This window comes from Ranitomeya variabilis, chromosome 7, assembly GCF_051348905.1.
Source record: "Ranitomeya variabilis isolate aRanVar5 chromosome 7, aRanVar5.hap1, whole genome shotgun sequence".
Taxonomy (NCBI): domain Eukaryota; kingdom Metazoa; phylum Chordata; class Amphibia; order Anura; family Dendrobatidae; genus Ranitomeya; species Ranitomeya variabilis.
Genome location: NC_135238.1, coordinates 15,746,770 through 15,761,524, shown reverse-complemented (window position 1 = coordinate 15,761,524; position 14,755 = coordinate 15,746,770). Strand labels below are relative to the sequence as shown.

General features: G+C 44.6%; 1 protein-coding gene across 1 annotated transcript; it reads right to left on the bottom strand.

Moving 5' to 3' along the window:
* Positions 1 to 13,683: 13,683 nt before the first annotated feature.
* Positions 13,684 to 14,433, bottom strand: LOC143786164 (olfactory receptor 8D1-like). The gene has a single exon (XM_077275454.1). The coding sequence runs from the start codon at positions 14,431 to 14,433 to the stop codon at positions 13,684 to 13,686; it is 750 nt and encodes a 249-aa protein (XP_077131569.1).
* Positions 14,434 to 14,755: the final 322 nt, after the last annotated feature.

Sequence of the window (14,755 nt, the reverse complement as noted above, 5' to 3'; positions counted from 1 at the left end):
AGGAGCATGCAGTCCATTCTCTTCTGACCCGGCTCACTCATCAGGTCATCCTGCATATGTTTCCTCCCCCTCCCTCCTATTTCCAGACCACGGTCCCTTTAAAACATGTGTGCTGCTCAGTTTACCTCTTGCAAACAAAATTCAGGTTAAACATCGACATTTCACACATCTTATCACAGTCTCTGGAGCAGCCACATACAGTTCAGCAACAGTCCATAGGGCACCATCTCTTCATAAGGTCTGTGTCCTGCAATCCAGCAGAAGGGGCGCAACAAAACTTGGAGTGGGGAAAACAGTTCAAAACAATTCTTTAACTGCAGCCATTCTCACAGCACTGTCTTCTGGGCTCCTGCCCACAGGACACAGAACAGTCTCTCACAGCATTACAGGGCTCTTGCCCTCAGGGACGCAGAACAGTCCCACTTTTTCACATCTGGTGCAACTAGCACAATTTTCTGATCCGGGGTGCAGTTACAGTCACTGTCCCCACTTATCATCAAAGGGGGTACCGGAGGAGCGTCCACTAGCCTCTAGGGTTGAGCAAAACGGGTCGGCAATTTTCAGAAGTTGCCGACTTTTGGCAAAGTCAGGTTTCATGAAACCCGACCCGACCCCTGTGTGGGGTCGGCCATGAAGTCGGTGATCTTCTGAATCTGGAATCGGAATTCCGATACTGATTCCCGATATGTTTAAGATATCGGGAATTGGTATCGGAATTCAGATTTAAGTGTAAAATAAAGAATTAAAATAAAAAATATCGCTATACTTACCATCTGATGCGCCCTGGTACTAAGCGGGAACCTTCCTTCCTTAGAATCAGCCTTCCAGGACCTTGCGGTGACGTCGCGGTGACGTCGCGGCTTGTGATTGGTCGCGCGGCCCCCCATGTGACCGCTCGCGCGACCAATCACAAGCCGCGACGTCACCGAGACGTCACCGAGGGTCCTGGAAGGGCTGATTCTTAGGAAGGAAGGCTGCCGGAAAGAAGCAGGGCGCGTCCGAGGGTGAGTATATACCTAATAGGAATATACTCACCCTCGGCTTCTTTCCGGCAGCCTTCCTTCCTAAGAATCAGCCCTTCCAGGACCCTCGGTGACGTCACAGTGACGTCGCGGCTTGTGATTGGTCGCGCGAGCGGTCACATGGGCGGCCGCGCGACCAATCACAAGCCGCGACGTCACCGCGACGTCACCGCAAGGTCCTGGAAGGCTGATTCTAAGGAAGGAAGGTTCCCGCTTAGTACCAGGGCGCATCAGATGGTAAGTATGGCGATATTTTTTATTTTAATTCTTTATTTTACACTTAAATATGGATCCCAGGGCCTGAAGGAGAGTTTCCGCTCCTTCAGACCCTGGGAACCATTGGAAACCCAATGCACTGCATTGGGTTTCGAGTTTCGGCCGACCCCGACCCCGACTTTTTTATAGGATCGGCCGATTTCACTCGACCCGACTTTTGAAAAAGTCGGGTTTCGTGAAACCCGACCCGATCCTATAAATGTAAAGGTCGCTCAACCCTACTAGCCTCTGCTCCACTTCCCCTCCAGTCCCGTACATCATCTAAAGGGCTCCATGCCCATGCTCCAGCAGTCACCGGTGACTCCAGAGCTGCTGCTGATGGATCATTCTTCCATTCTCCAGGAATCTGCTGCTGGGGATGAGGATTCTTTTTCTTTTGCTGCGCCCACCGCGGGCGGGCACCGCCCACAGGGGGATCTACCCTGGCCTCAGGCCACAGTCTCTGCCCGACAGATTTTCGCGCCATTTTCAATTTACAACTCCCATGATGGACGGAGCTATCTCCTACTTCTGCACCATCATCCGCCATTTTAAAGTCTTTAACGGCCACCATTTTTGCCGTTTCAGGGGTTTCTCCATTTTCCAAATGCAAAGCATCTGGATCCTGCCGACTACGCCACTTTGTAACGGGGGCCAGGGTGGTAGCCGTACCGAGGGATTGCTGATGCTTCCTCATCACACCCCGATGCTCCGCTACAGAAATATTATGTCCATTTTGTGGTGTGCTGTGTGTGTCAAGTAGTTCACCCACCTGTGAGTCAGAATCCTTCACAGCATACAGGGCTCCAATCCGTCGCAGACACACACAAATGCTATCAAAGTCCCGATTCATTTTCAATAAAACTTTACTTAACTCGTGCATCTTTATAACAGATTTAATCCAACAATCTTCAAAAGACATAAGAACTTATGCTGCACTTTCCCTGGTCTTTTCCTTCAGCTTATCTTCTAGCACCGTGGCTTCCAGACCTGCAGTCCCATGGGAATTCGAGCTTTCTGACACTAGGTGCTCCCCATCCACTTTCCCCATCCTGGGCGAAAAATCAGGTTGCCTCTGCAATTCCTGTTCGGACCTTAAGTCCCGGACATCATGGAGGAAACCCACAGACAAGCCACCGACCCTTCCAGACTGCCTCGCTTTTCACGTGCTTCAAGATCTAACATCTCCAGACTTGCTTCCTTCAGTGCTTCATCTGTCTCTTTCATCTGTCACTCACCACCCAACTACTACCACTCCTTCTAGAACAATTCCTCTTGCTCTGCTGTAGCTCCTCCCACTACCTGAAAATTACCCCAGAAAGGCCCTCTCCCGCCACTTCACTGGCTCCGTCCCTTTCTCCACTGTCACTACTCTGACTGAAACCAGTTCTCAACACAATCTAATCTCCTATTCTACAGTGCCCCCTAACTAACCCACAACTACACTGCCATAACCCTTACCAGTGCTGACCTACCACTGCCACTGACTGTCCCTATTCCTGTCCCTAACACAAAGATATCAGAACAGTGTCAGCCATTATCATATTAAACAGTGTCAACTATCATAAACTACACAGGGCACACAGCAAACACAAAAAGTACCCAGTTTCATTAGGTAGGCATGCACAGGAATGCAGGGCTCAAACCAGCCGCCTGCACACCCCCTTACATAATTTCTTTATTTTTTACCCCAAAATAGTGCATAGACCTAGGGTAGCAGACAGCCAAAAAAGTGGAATGTAGGCCTGAAAAGCAACTATTTGTAGAGCACAGATAGACCAGGAATCTGATGGAGAAATCACGCTCTTCAATATGTGGCCTGGAGTTTTTTTAATTATTTTTTTTTTTTACCCCAAAATAGTGTATAGATCTAGGGTAATGAACAGACAAAAAAGTGGAATGTAGGCCTGAAAAGCAACTATTTGTAGAGCACAGATAAACCAGGCATCTGACAGAGATAACAGAGTGTTCAATATGTGGCCTGTATTTTTTTTTTACTCCAAAATAGTGTATAGACCTAGGGTAGCAACAAAAAAAAAGTGGAATATAGGCCTGTAAAGCAACTATTTGTAGAGCACAGATAGATCTGGCATCTGACGGGGATAGAACACTATTAAATATGTGGCCTGGAGTTTTTGGGCCTACAAAAATTATGTCAATAAGTAGGCTATGACAATAAAAAAAAATGTTGGAGTACTAAAATTGTAAAATATTTAGCGCAATGATATGCGATGCATGTGGCGCACAAAACACAGTGATAAATATAAGAACTGTAGCTAAATATTTTTTGGCCAAAAAATACTACAGTACCCAAAAAAATCCAGAATTTTCTGCGCACTCACATCTGATGCCTGGGACAAAAAGCATTTTTAAATTGCTAGATTTTCATGCTGTTGTATTAAAATAACCTGGCTGTAGTCTGCAGTGTGACCAAGCAAATGTAGAAAAAAAGGGGCTCTGGATTGCTTTGTAATAAAATTAGCAGGATTCAGGTGCAAAAAAAAATTAATCCTACCCACAGATACCTGCAGCTATGTGTATATAAAATAGGCAGCAGACAGTAATTGACCCTCTTGATGTATGCAGTGAGATCTATATACTCACATACAGTGCCTGCATTCCTTGCACTGATGTGGATATGCGCACTTAGACTCCCCTGCCTACCTAACACTGCAATCAATATACCCCCTAATTAGCCCTAAAAATGACTGTTGGTTTATCTGGATTCTGTAATGGTAGACCCACACTAACTAATAAAAGAACAAATCTGACCCTATCTCAGCAGCAGCTCTCCCTACACAAGTTGAGTCCGGAGCTGAATGCGCCAAGCAGGGCGATGTCTGGTCTCTTATAGACCTGATGACTAGTGTTGAGCGATACCGTCCGATACTTGAAAGTATCAGTATCGGAAAGTATCGGCCGATACCGGCAAAGTATCGGATCTAATCTGATACCGATACCCGATACCAATACAAGTCAATGGGACTCAAGTATCGGACGGTATCCCTGATGGTTCCCAGGGTCTGAAGGAGAGGAAACTCTCCTTCAGGCCCTGGGATCCATATTAATGTGTAAAATAAAGAATTAAAATAAAAAATATTGCTATACTCACCTCTCCGACGCAGCCTGGACCTTACCGAGGGAACCGGCAGCCTTCTTTGCTTAAAATGCGCGCTTTTACTGCCTTCCGTGACGTCACGGCTTCTGATTGGTCGCGTGCCGCCCATGTGACCACGACGCGACCAATCACAACAAGCCGTGACGTAATTTCAGGTCCTGAATGCCTAATTCTAGGCATTCAGGATTTGAAAATTACGTCACGGCTTGTGATTGGTCGCGTGCCGCCCATGTGACCGCGACGCGACCAATCACAACAAGCCGTGACGTAATTTCAGGTCCTGAATGCCTAATTCTAGGCATTCAGGGTTTGAAAATTACGTCACGGCTTGTGATTGGTCGCGTGCCGCCCATGTGACCGCGACGCGACCAATCACAAGCCGTGATGTAATTTTCAAATCCTGAATGCCTAGAATTAGGCATTCAGGACCTGAAATTACGTCACGGCTTGTTGTGATTGACCGCGACGCGACCAATCACAACAAGCCGTGACTAGTGTTGAGCATTCCGATGCTGCAAGTATCGGGTATCGGCCGATACTTGCTGTATCGGAATTCCGATACCGGGATTCCGATACTCTTGTGGTATCGGGTATCGGGTATCGGAACAACATTAATGTTAAAATGTGTAAAATAGAGAATTAAAATAAAAAATATCGCTATACTCACCTGTCCGACGCAGCCGGGACCTCAGCGCAGGAACCGGCAGCGTTGTTTGTTTAAAATTCCCGCTTTTACATGGTTACGCGAAGTCCCGGCTTGTGATTGGTCAGGGCGGCCATGTTGCCGGGCCGCGGACCAATCACAGCAAGCCGTGACGAAAATACGTCACGGCTTGCTGTGATTGGTCCGCGTCCCGGCAACATGGCCGCCATTAACCAATCACAAGCCGTGACGTCACGGGAGGCTGGAAACGCGCTCATTTTAAAAAGGGCGCGTGTCCAGCCTCCCGTGACGTCACGGCTTGTGATTGGTTGCGTCGCGGTCAACCAATCACAAGCCGGGAGGCTGGACACGCGCCCATTTCAAAATGAGCGCGTCCAGCCTCCCGGCTTGTGATTGGTTGATCGCGGCGCAACCAATCACAAGCCGTGACGTCACGGGAGGCTGGACACGCGCCCATTTCAAAATGAGCGCGTCCAGCCTCCCGGCTTGTGATTGGTTGATCGCGGCGCAACCAATCACAAGCCGTGACGTCACGGGAGGCTGGACACGCGCCCATTTCAAAATGAGCGCGTCCAGCCTCCCGGCTTGTGATTGGTTGATCGCGGCGCAACCAATCACAAGCCGTGACGTCACGGGAGGCTGGACACGCGCCCATTTTAAAATGAGCGCGTGTCCAGCCTCCCGTGACGTCCCGGCTTGTGATTGGTCAGGGCGGCCATATTGCCGGGACGCGGACCAATCACAGCAAGCCGTGACGTAATTTCGTCACGGCTTGCTGTGATTGGTCCGCGTCCCGGCAACATGGCCGACCTGACCAATCACAAGCCGGGAATTCACGTAACCAAGTAATAGCGCGATTTTTAAACAAACAACGCTGCCGGTTCCCTCGCTGAAGTCCCGGCTGCGTCGGACAGGTGAGTATAGCAATATTTTTTATTTTAATTCTTTCTTTTACACATTTATATGGTTCCCAGGGCCTGAAGGAGAGTTTCCTCTCCTTCAGACCCTGGGAACCATCAGGGATACCGTCCGATACATGAGTCCCATTGACTTGTATTGGTATCGGGTATCGGTATCGGATTGGATTCCGATACTGTGACGGTATCGGCCGATACTTTCCGATACCGATACTTTCAAGTATCGGACGGTATCGCTCAACACTAGCCGTGACGTAATTTCAGGTCCTGAATGCCTAATTCTAGGCATTCAGGATTTGAAAATTACATCACGGCTTGTGATTGGTCGCGTCGCGGTCACATGGGCGGCACGCGACCAATCACAAGCCGTGACGTAATTTTCAAACCCTGAATGCCTAGAATTAGGCATTCAGGACCTGAAATTACGTCACGGCTTGTTGTGATTGGTCGCGTCGCGGTCACATGGGCGGCACGCGACCAATCACAAGCCGTGACGTAATTTTCAAATCCTGAATGCCTAGAATTAGGCATTCAGGACCTGAAATTACGTCACGGCTTGTTGTGATTGGTCGCGTCGTGGTCACATGGGCGGCACGCGACCAATCAGAAGCCGTGACGTCACGGAAGGCAGTAAAAGCGCGCATTTTAAGCAAAGAAGGCTGCCGGTTCCCTCGGTAAGGTCCAGGCTGCGTCGGAAAGATGAGTATATCCCTATTTTTTATTTAAATTCTTTATTTTACACCTTGATATTAATCCCGATAACGATTCCCGATATCACAAAAGTATCGGATCTCGGTATCGGAATTCCGATACCCGCAAGTATCGGCCGATACCCGATACTTGCCGTATCGGAATGCTCAACACTACTGATGACGCTATGCGGCCAACCAATCACTGTAATACCACAACAAAGATGGCTGCAGTATTAGAGTGCATGGCAGACAATCCCTGCATGTTCATTGGTGCTCTAAGGAGTGCCAAAATTGCAGGGCGGAGACCCAAGCTCCCGCTGAATAATCCCAGAAATGCTCGATGCTCGACGAGTACACCGAGTACCGTGATACTTGGGCGAGTAACGAGGAGTGGCAAGCACGTTCGCTCATCATGTTAACATCTGGAGACATGCAAGGGAGGTTACGAATTCATCTTGATGGTGATGGACTATTTTACACGATTTGCTCAAGCATATGCCACCACTAATAAATTTGGTCAAACAGCGGCAGAGAAGATCTTCAATGATTTTGCTTTGAAGTTTGGGTTCCCTACGAGGTTACATCATGACCAAGGAAGAGAATTTGAGAACCAGCTCTTTGCCAAATTAGGAAAGTACTGTAGAATTCAGAGATCCCATACAGCACCCTATCACCCAGAGGGTAATGGACAAGTGGAACATTTTAACCAGACATTATTGTCAATGTTGGACACTTTAACAGCTGATGAGAAGAAAGATTGGAAAAGTTCTGTGTCAAAAGTGGTACATGCATATAACTGTACCAAGAGTGAGGCAACGGGTTACTCACATTTCTTCCTGTTGTATGGACAATCGGCAAGACTGCCAATTGACATCATGTTCGACACTCAGGTGTCAGAAACTTACAAAACGTATCCAGTGTACATTTGGAAATGGAAGGAATGGATGACAGAGGCAATACAACATAGCCTCCAAAGTGGCTACCCAAGGGCAGAGCATGAGTAAGGAGTACTATGATCGAAAATGTTATGGAGCAGAATTAACACTGGGATGTCGGGTTCTAATCAAGAATGTACATGAAAAAGGTGGTCCTGGAAATCTTTGTTCGTACTGGGAAAACAAGGTGTATGTGGTCGTAAAGAGGAAAGCCGATGACAGTCCAGTGTAGGAAATCCTTTTTTAAACTGGGGATAAGAAAACCAGAATAGCCCATTGGAATTTGCTACTACCCTGTGATTATCTCCCACCACAAGTCTCCCCAGAAGTAGACCGATATCAATCGAGATCAACTACGGGACTTCCACAGACTGAAGCTCCGGAGGTGGATAGTGACCTTGAAAGTTCCTATGAAGAAAAGCACATTGTTGTACCTCTCGGACTGGCAAGGAGAGGGATGTACTATCCTCAGAAGAGTGAACTAAGTCCTGAGGCTCCAGAGTTGTACCAAGGAGTAGAGATGAAGTCCAGTTCAGTTCTGATGATCGAACACCGATCACTGCAGAGACCGATCGACACTCAGGAGGAGTGGATTACTAGGTTGTGTGAAACCAGATGATTCAGAAGAAGTACAGGAACTTACAGAGGCAGTTCCAAGAGTATCTGAGCAAGTACCCGAAATGAGTGTGGCGGAAGAGACTACTGCAACTGAAGAACCAAAGAGTGGGGCAGCACGGTGGTGCAGTGGTTAGCACAGCAGCCTTGCAGCGCTGGAGTCCTGGGTTCTAATCCCACCTTGGACAACATCTGCAAAGAGTTTGTATGGGTTTCCTCCCACATTCCAAAGACATACTGATAGGGAATTTAGATTGTGAGCCCCATCGGGGACAGCGATGATAATGTGTACAAACTGTAAAGTGCTGCATAATATGTTAGCGCTACATAAAAATAAAGATTATTATTATCTGAGGAACAACCCATCAGGAGGATGTCAACTTGAGAAGTGAGGAGGCCTGTGATGCTGACATATGAGACACTTGGTGAAACTAGTCAAGTGCCAAGGACTGTCGATTGGAAACAGGTATCCCTGCCTATGGACCAGGTAAGCCCACTTGAGTGGTATTCACCACCGAGAGGCAGTATGAAAGATGTTGCCTGGTGGAAAGACTTGTTTTCTCACAGTGATTTTCCTTAAAAGACTTTGTAGAAACAAAGAACTATTTGTTAGGAGTCAAGTTCCCGCCGCTGCACAGGGGGAATCTCAAACCATGGCCGCTGCCGTCTCTCATTCTGCATCAGCCGCAGTGGAGCCTGCTCAGCAGAGATGTCAGTTCCAGCATCTCGCTCAGACTGATTCTGTGCAAAGGGTTACTGCTGCCTTTCCAGGCTCTGCCATTGAAACCTGTACTGTTCAGTGGTGAGCAGACGTCTCTGGGACTAAGTCCTGCTTTTTCCCTTCTGAGCATGCCCAAAGGAAGACCTCTCAGTGGAGGTCTGGGGTCACATGCTCAGGTACTGCAGCAGCTCCTATTGGTCCTCTAGGAAGGTCCTGAAGTTGCTCAGTTACTGTAGCAGTACTCATTGGTCCTCTAGGAAGGTCCTGAACTTGCTGCAGCTATAAAAGGTTCGCATGGCCATGTGCTAGTATACTCTTGTTTATGTGTGTGTGTTGTGAATGAAAGTCGCTCTTTAAACATCCTCTCCCTTGTGTTTGAATGCCCGCGTATGGTGGATGATTGTAATTTAGCACCCGACTTCTTACCAACACAAGTACACAAACAGCGTCTATAGCTGTTATCTCCAGTGCGGCGCTGTGCGCTATCACCGCGCTTTCCAAACCCAAGTCTGGGTGGTTAGTGGCATCCGCCAATGCGGCACTGCATGCACTCTCGTGCTACTATATTATTATTTCTGTTACGTGCGGTACTGCGGCCCTGTGACGCAACGGGGTTCACTTCTTTCACACAGGGTGAAGATAACCCATGTGTGTATCCTCATTGTACCGCCATATAGTCCGCCATTGCTTAGCAGCAGGTTCCATCTCTCCACGGTGGACCGCAGGCTGCGAACGCACCTTATTCCTTTTCTCTAAATTATTTGGTGCATTCTGCTAGCCCTAACACTATTAAGGCCTAGTGAGAAGGAGAGCTGGTTGAAGACGTACGAAATGCTCAAGCTGAACAGATGCTGTTTGTTTTAATTGTTTATTTCTTACAGAAGTTCTACAAGTAAAGGTCATAATAATAGGTTGTTATTAATGTTTATGAATGTTATGCCAATATGTATATGAAGTGACATGACTCCCACTACTGTCTTAAAATTGGTCAAATCAATCTATTGAGGCCAATGTTGAGTACAGCATTCAAAAAGGAGGGAAGAGTGTGACATGCAGAAATAGTGCTAACTGCTATTGATTAAAAAGCATCCAGCAACTAGAAGGGTTAACACAGTCACAGGAGACAGGAAGTGGTTAGCAGAGCCCCAGGGGGATTGTGGGAAACTTGTTGACTGTTCTGGCAGCAGCCAAAGTGATGACTGGTGTGTGATCTCTCTCTCACAGAAGTTCAGGCAAGTGAACCAGGACACAGGATTCCATTACAGAGTGGAGTTGGGCTACCCCCTTGTACTGCTAGTTGTGGACGTCTAACAGGAGCAGGAAGATAAGGACTGGAAGAAGTTGTGTTACAGGGATAATCTCCCTCAGCAAACCCCCCTCACTCCTCCATTACACTATGCTAGAAGGAATGCTGTAGACTGCTGTGCTTTTGTAAAGAGTCTTGATCTGTGCTGAAGTGTGCTATCAAAAGAGACTGTTAGTCAATGTGCCTCTAAGAAGCAGCTGTACTGTTTATGAAGCCTATGCTTAAGAGACTTGAAATGTACTGAATGTGCTGTGAAATTAAACTACACTGTTATGTTCATGAGGACTCTATCAATTGTATCTGTGTTAGCAAGTGGATCCATCTTGTGCCTGTGGAAGCTGCAGTATGTGGTCGCCCTGAGTAACAGTTCCTCCAGAGTTCCAAAGAATTCATTAGACCTGTCCCGCCCCTATCTGAACCTAGCGGCGTACACTTGTTATGTACTATAGCATTACTCCACCTTTTACATCACAGAGGGCATCCATCTCTGTGATATATATTTCCCATTCACTATTTGTCAGGCATCCACCTTACATACCTCCCTCATCTGCCTAAAGCTGTGGGGCTAAGCACTAAAGATAAGTGAACATGTTCAAAAAACGATGGCCAAATGTAAATTTGGCACAAATATGGCACATTTGGATTTGTGATTGAAAACACGAGCGAATTTTAATAAAATTGGGAAAGATCGGTAACATTTGGTAAAAAGTGCAGGAAAATTTTTGCATTGCCACTAAAGTATTTTGAGCACTTTGGCTAGGATAGTAGTGGTGTAGGATAAGTGTGGCACATGTGTTTGATGAGGGAAAGGGGTGGGGAGAGTCCAGAGGAGTAGCATGCTTGTGCATTTTTTCTTCTAACTTTTTGTGTTCAGATTGTGGCTAGCCAATCAGGGCACAGGAAATGTCCACAATGTATAGACACAATGACTTGTGTCATTGGCTGCTGAAATCACATGTGCTTCACTATATAAAGAATGGACTTATTGTTTTAGCGCTATTTTGTCAATATAACAGCACAGAAAGGCTGCTGGGCCTGGGTGCTGATATATTTTAGCTAGTTACCTAGATGGTTATATCTAAGTCAGATAGTTTAGATAGCTGTCCGGTGTGACTGTGAATTTGACCTTCCAGCAGTTTTTTGTGTGCCTTTGCCGAGGTCCACAGACAAAGACAGCAGGGCAAATTTCATAGAAGTGTGTTGTGCACTGCTTCTATTGTGCTCCATTCACGAATAGACCTTTCTAAATCTTATATTTTCAATTGCTAAATGTGATATAATAAGGCTTATGTCACCTTGTCATTTAGTGGCGGTGACATTGTTCTTTGATTTGAGCTTTTTACAGTTTCCAACATGATTCAGCACACTATATCTCACCCTATCGTTTAGTGGCAGTGAAATTTAACTTTCTGTGCAGGTGTTGCACAATAAGAATTTTTTTTCTGTAGCTAAACGTGATACAGCCTGCCATATCCCACCTTGTCATTTAGTGGAAGTGAAATTACCCTTTCTACACAGCTGTTGCACTGTAAAAATAAACATTTTTTTCGGTTGCTAAACGTGTTACAGCCAGCCATATCCCACCTTGTCATCTCGTGGTGGTGAAATTGTTCTGTGTGCAGAGCTGTTGCACAGTAAAAAAAATTTCTGTGACAAACGTGATACCGCAGGCTAGATCAAAGTTTGAAACTGTTTGAAGCATATTTTCTGGGCTGTACTGGCCTCATCCATGCTAAAAAAACATTCTTCTGTTACTAACGTGATACAGTAGGGGAGATCTCAGTTTGTAATTGGAGCATCTAGACCTATGTTATACAGGTCTCATCCACACACAAAAAATGTCTTCTGTAACTAATGTGCTACGGTAGTGGAGATCTCAATTTGAAATTATTTTGAGTATATCTTCTTTGTCACCTCATCAGCAATTCTTTCTTCTATTACTAATGTCATACAGTAGGGGAGATCTCATTTTTATAATTGTTTGGAGCATATCTTATTTGTCATACAGGCCTCATTTACACTGAAACAATTCTTTTTTCTGTTACTAACGTCAAACAGTAGGGGAGATCTCATTTTTACAATTATTTGGAAAATATCTTCTTTGTCAAACAGGCCTCAGCCACACTGAAACAATTCTTTAGTTACTATTGCCATACAGTAGGGGAGATATCATTTTTATAATTTTTAGAGCATATCTTCTTTGTTATACAGGCCTTATCCACACTGAAATATTTCTTTCTTCTGTGACTAATGTAACTCAGTAGGGGAGATTTCAGTTTGAAATTGTTTGGATCATATCTTCTTTGTCATACAGGCCTCATCTCCATTGAATCAATTCTTTCTTCTGTTACTAATGTCATACAGTAGGGGAGATCTCATTTTTACAATTGTTTGGAGAGTATCTTCTTTGTCATACAGGCCTCATCCACACTGAAACAATTCTTTAGTTACTAATGCCATACAGTAGGGGAGATATCATTTTTAGATTTTTTTAGAGCATATCTTCTTTGTTATACAGGCCTTATCCACACTTAAATATTTCTTTCTTCTGTGACTAATGTAATTCAGTAGGGGAGATTTCAGTTTGAAATTGTTTGGAGCATATCTTCTTTGTCATACAGGCCTCATCTCCATTGAATCAATTCTTTCTTCTGTTACTAACATGATACAGTAGGGGACATCTCATTTTTATAATTGTTTGGAGCATATCTTCTTTGTCATACAGGCCTCATGCACACTGAAACAAATCTTTATTCCATGACTAACGTGATACCGTAGGGAAGATCTCAGTTTCAAATTGTTTGGAGCATATCTTCTTTGTCATACAGGAATAATCCACAGTGAAACAATTCTTTCTTCTCTTACTAATGTAATACAGTAACGGCCATCTCAGTTTAAAATAGTTTGGAGCATATAGTCTGTTATTCAGGACTCATTCACACACAAAAAAAATTCTTCTGTTCCTAACGTGATACAGTAGGGGAGATCTCAGTTTGAAATTGTTTGGAGCATATCTTTTTTGTAATACAGGCTTTATCCACATTGAAATAATTCTTCTGTGACTAATATGATATAGTAGCAGAGATCTCATTTTTATAATTGTTTGGAGCATATCTTTTTTGTTATACAGGACTCATCCACACTGAAATATTTCTTTCTTCTGTGACTAACATGATACAGTAGGGGAGATCTCTGGCACTGCTGTCACACATAGAGATGAGAGAACTTGTTTGAAAAACATTTGCAAATGTCAAATTCAGTACAAATGTAGCACAGTCAGATTTGTATTCGGACACCCAAGCATTTTTACAAAAAACTTGGCAAAATTCGGCCAAAGTTCATACATGATCGCGTTTCTACTAATGCTTTTGTTACGACTTTGTCTAGGATAGTGGCTTTTTTTCAATCTAACATGATGAATACATCACTGATATTTTATTAGATCCTCAATAACCTCTGAAGAGCCTTCAGGATTTCACTGCTTCGTAGACTATATATGAGCGGGTTGACCATGGGCACCACCGTGGTGTAAAAAGCTGATAAAATCTGTTTGATGGTCACTGTGTCATCTGAGAACGGCATCATGTAATCCATTGTACCTGTCGAGTAGTAAGTTATCATGACAATGAGGTGGGACAAGCAGGCGGAGAAGGTTTTTCTTCTTCCTTCCTTTGACTTAATGTGTAAAATCACACGAATTATTCTTATATACGACAAAACATTGCAGAAAACCGGGAGAAATCCAAACAACCCAAGCTCAGCATAGAGTAAGATATAAAAGTCATAGGTGCCACCACCGGATGCATTAAATACGTCTACGGCGTCACAGAAGATGTTTTTAATAGTAACAACCTTATTAAAGGTCATTTTAATTAGAAAACATATAAATAGTGAAGAATTTAGAAAGGCCGAGATCCAGATAGAAACAACAATCAGGATACAGATTTTCTTGTTCAAGATCCGGTGGTAGGACAGAGGATGACAAATCGCAACGTATCGGTCAAATCCCATGACGAAGAAAATTATTTCCTCCACACCGGCTCCAGTAAAGTAAAAATACATCTGGGTGAAGCACTGGGTGAAAGATATCAGGCCATTCCCAGATAATAATATATGGAGAAGCTTCGGGATAATGACTGTGGTGTAGCAGATGTCTATGACGGACAAGTTACAGAAGAACAGATACATGGGGGTGTGTAGATGGACGTCCAGACATATCAACGCAATAACCACTGAATTCAAAGTGATTGCAATAAAATAAATGGCTGAAAAAATCCCGGCAACCAGCAGCTTATTAATGGTGTTTGACGTGAAAAGTAGAATATGAAATGTTGTATATGTGTTGTTGTCCATGAGATGTTCACATAAATCTAGAAAGAAAAAAGATGTCAGAGAATAAATCCAATCACTTTCTACTTACAATCCTTTAAGAAAATTGTAAGTAAAATTGAACTTTATGAATAAAATGTTAACATAAGGGTTGAAATTTGCAGAAATAGCAACAAATTCT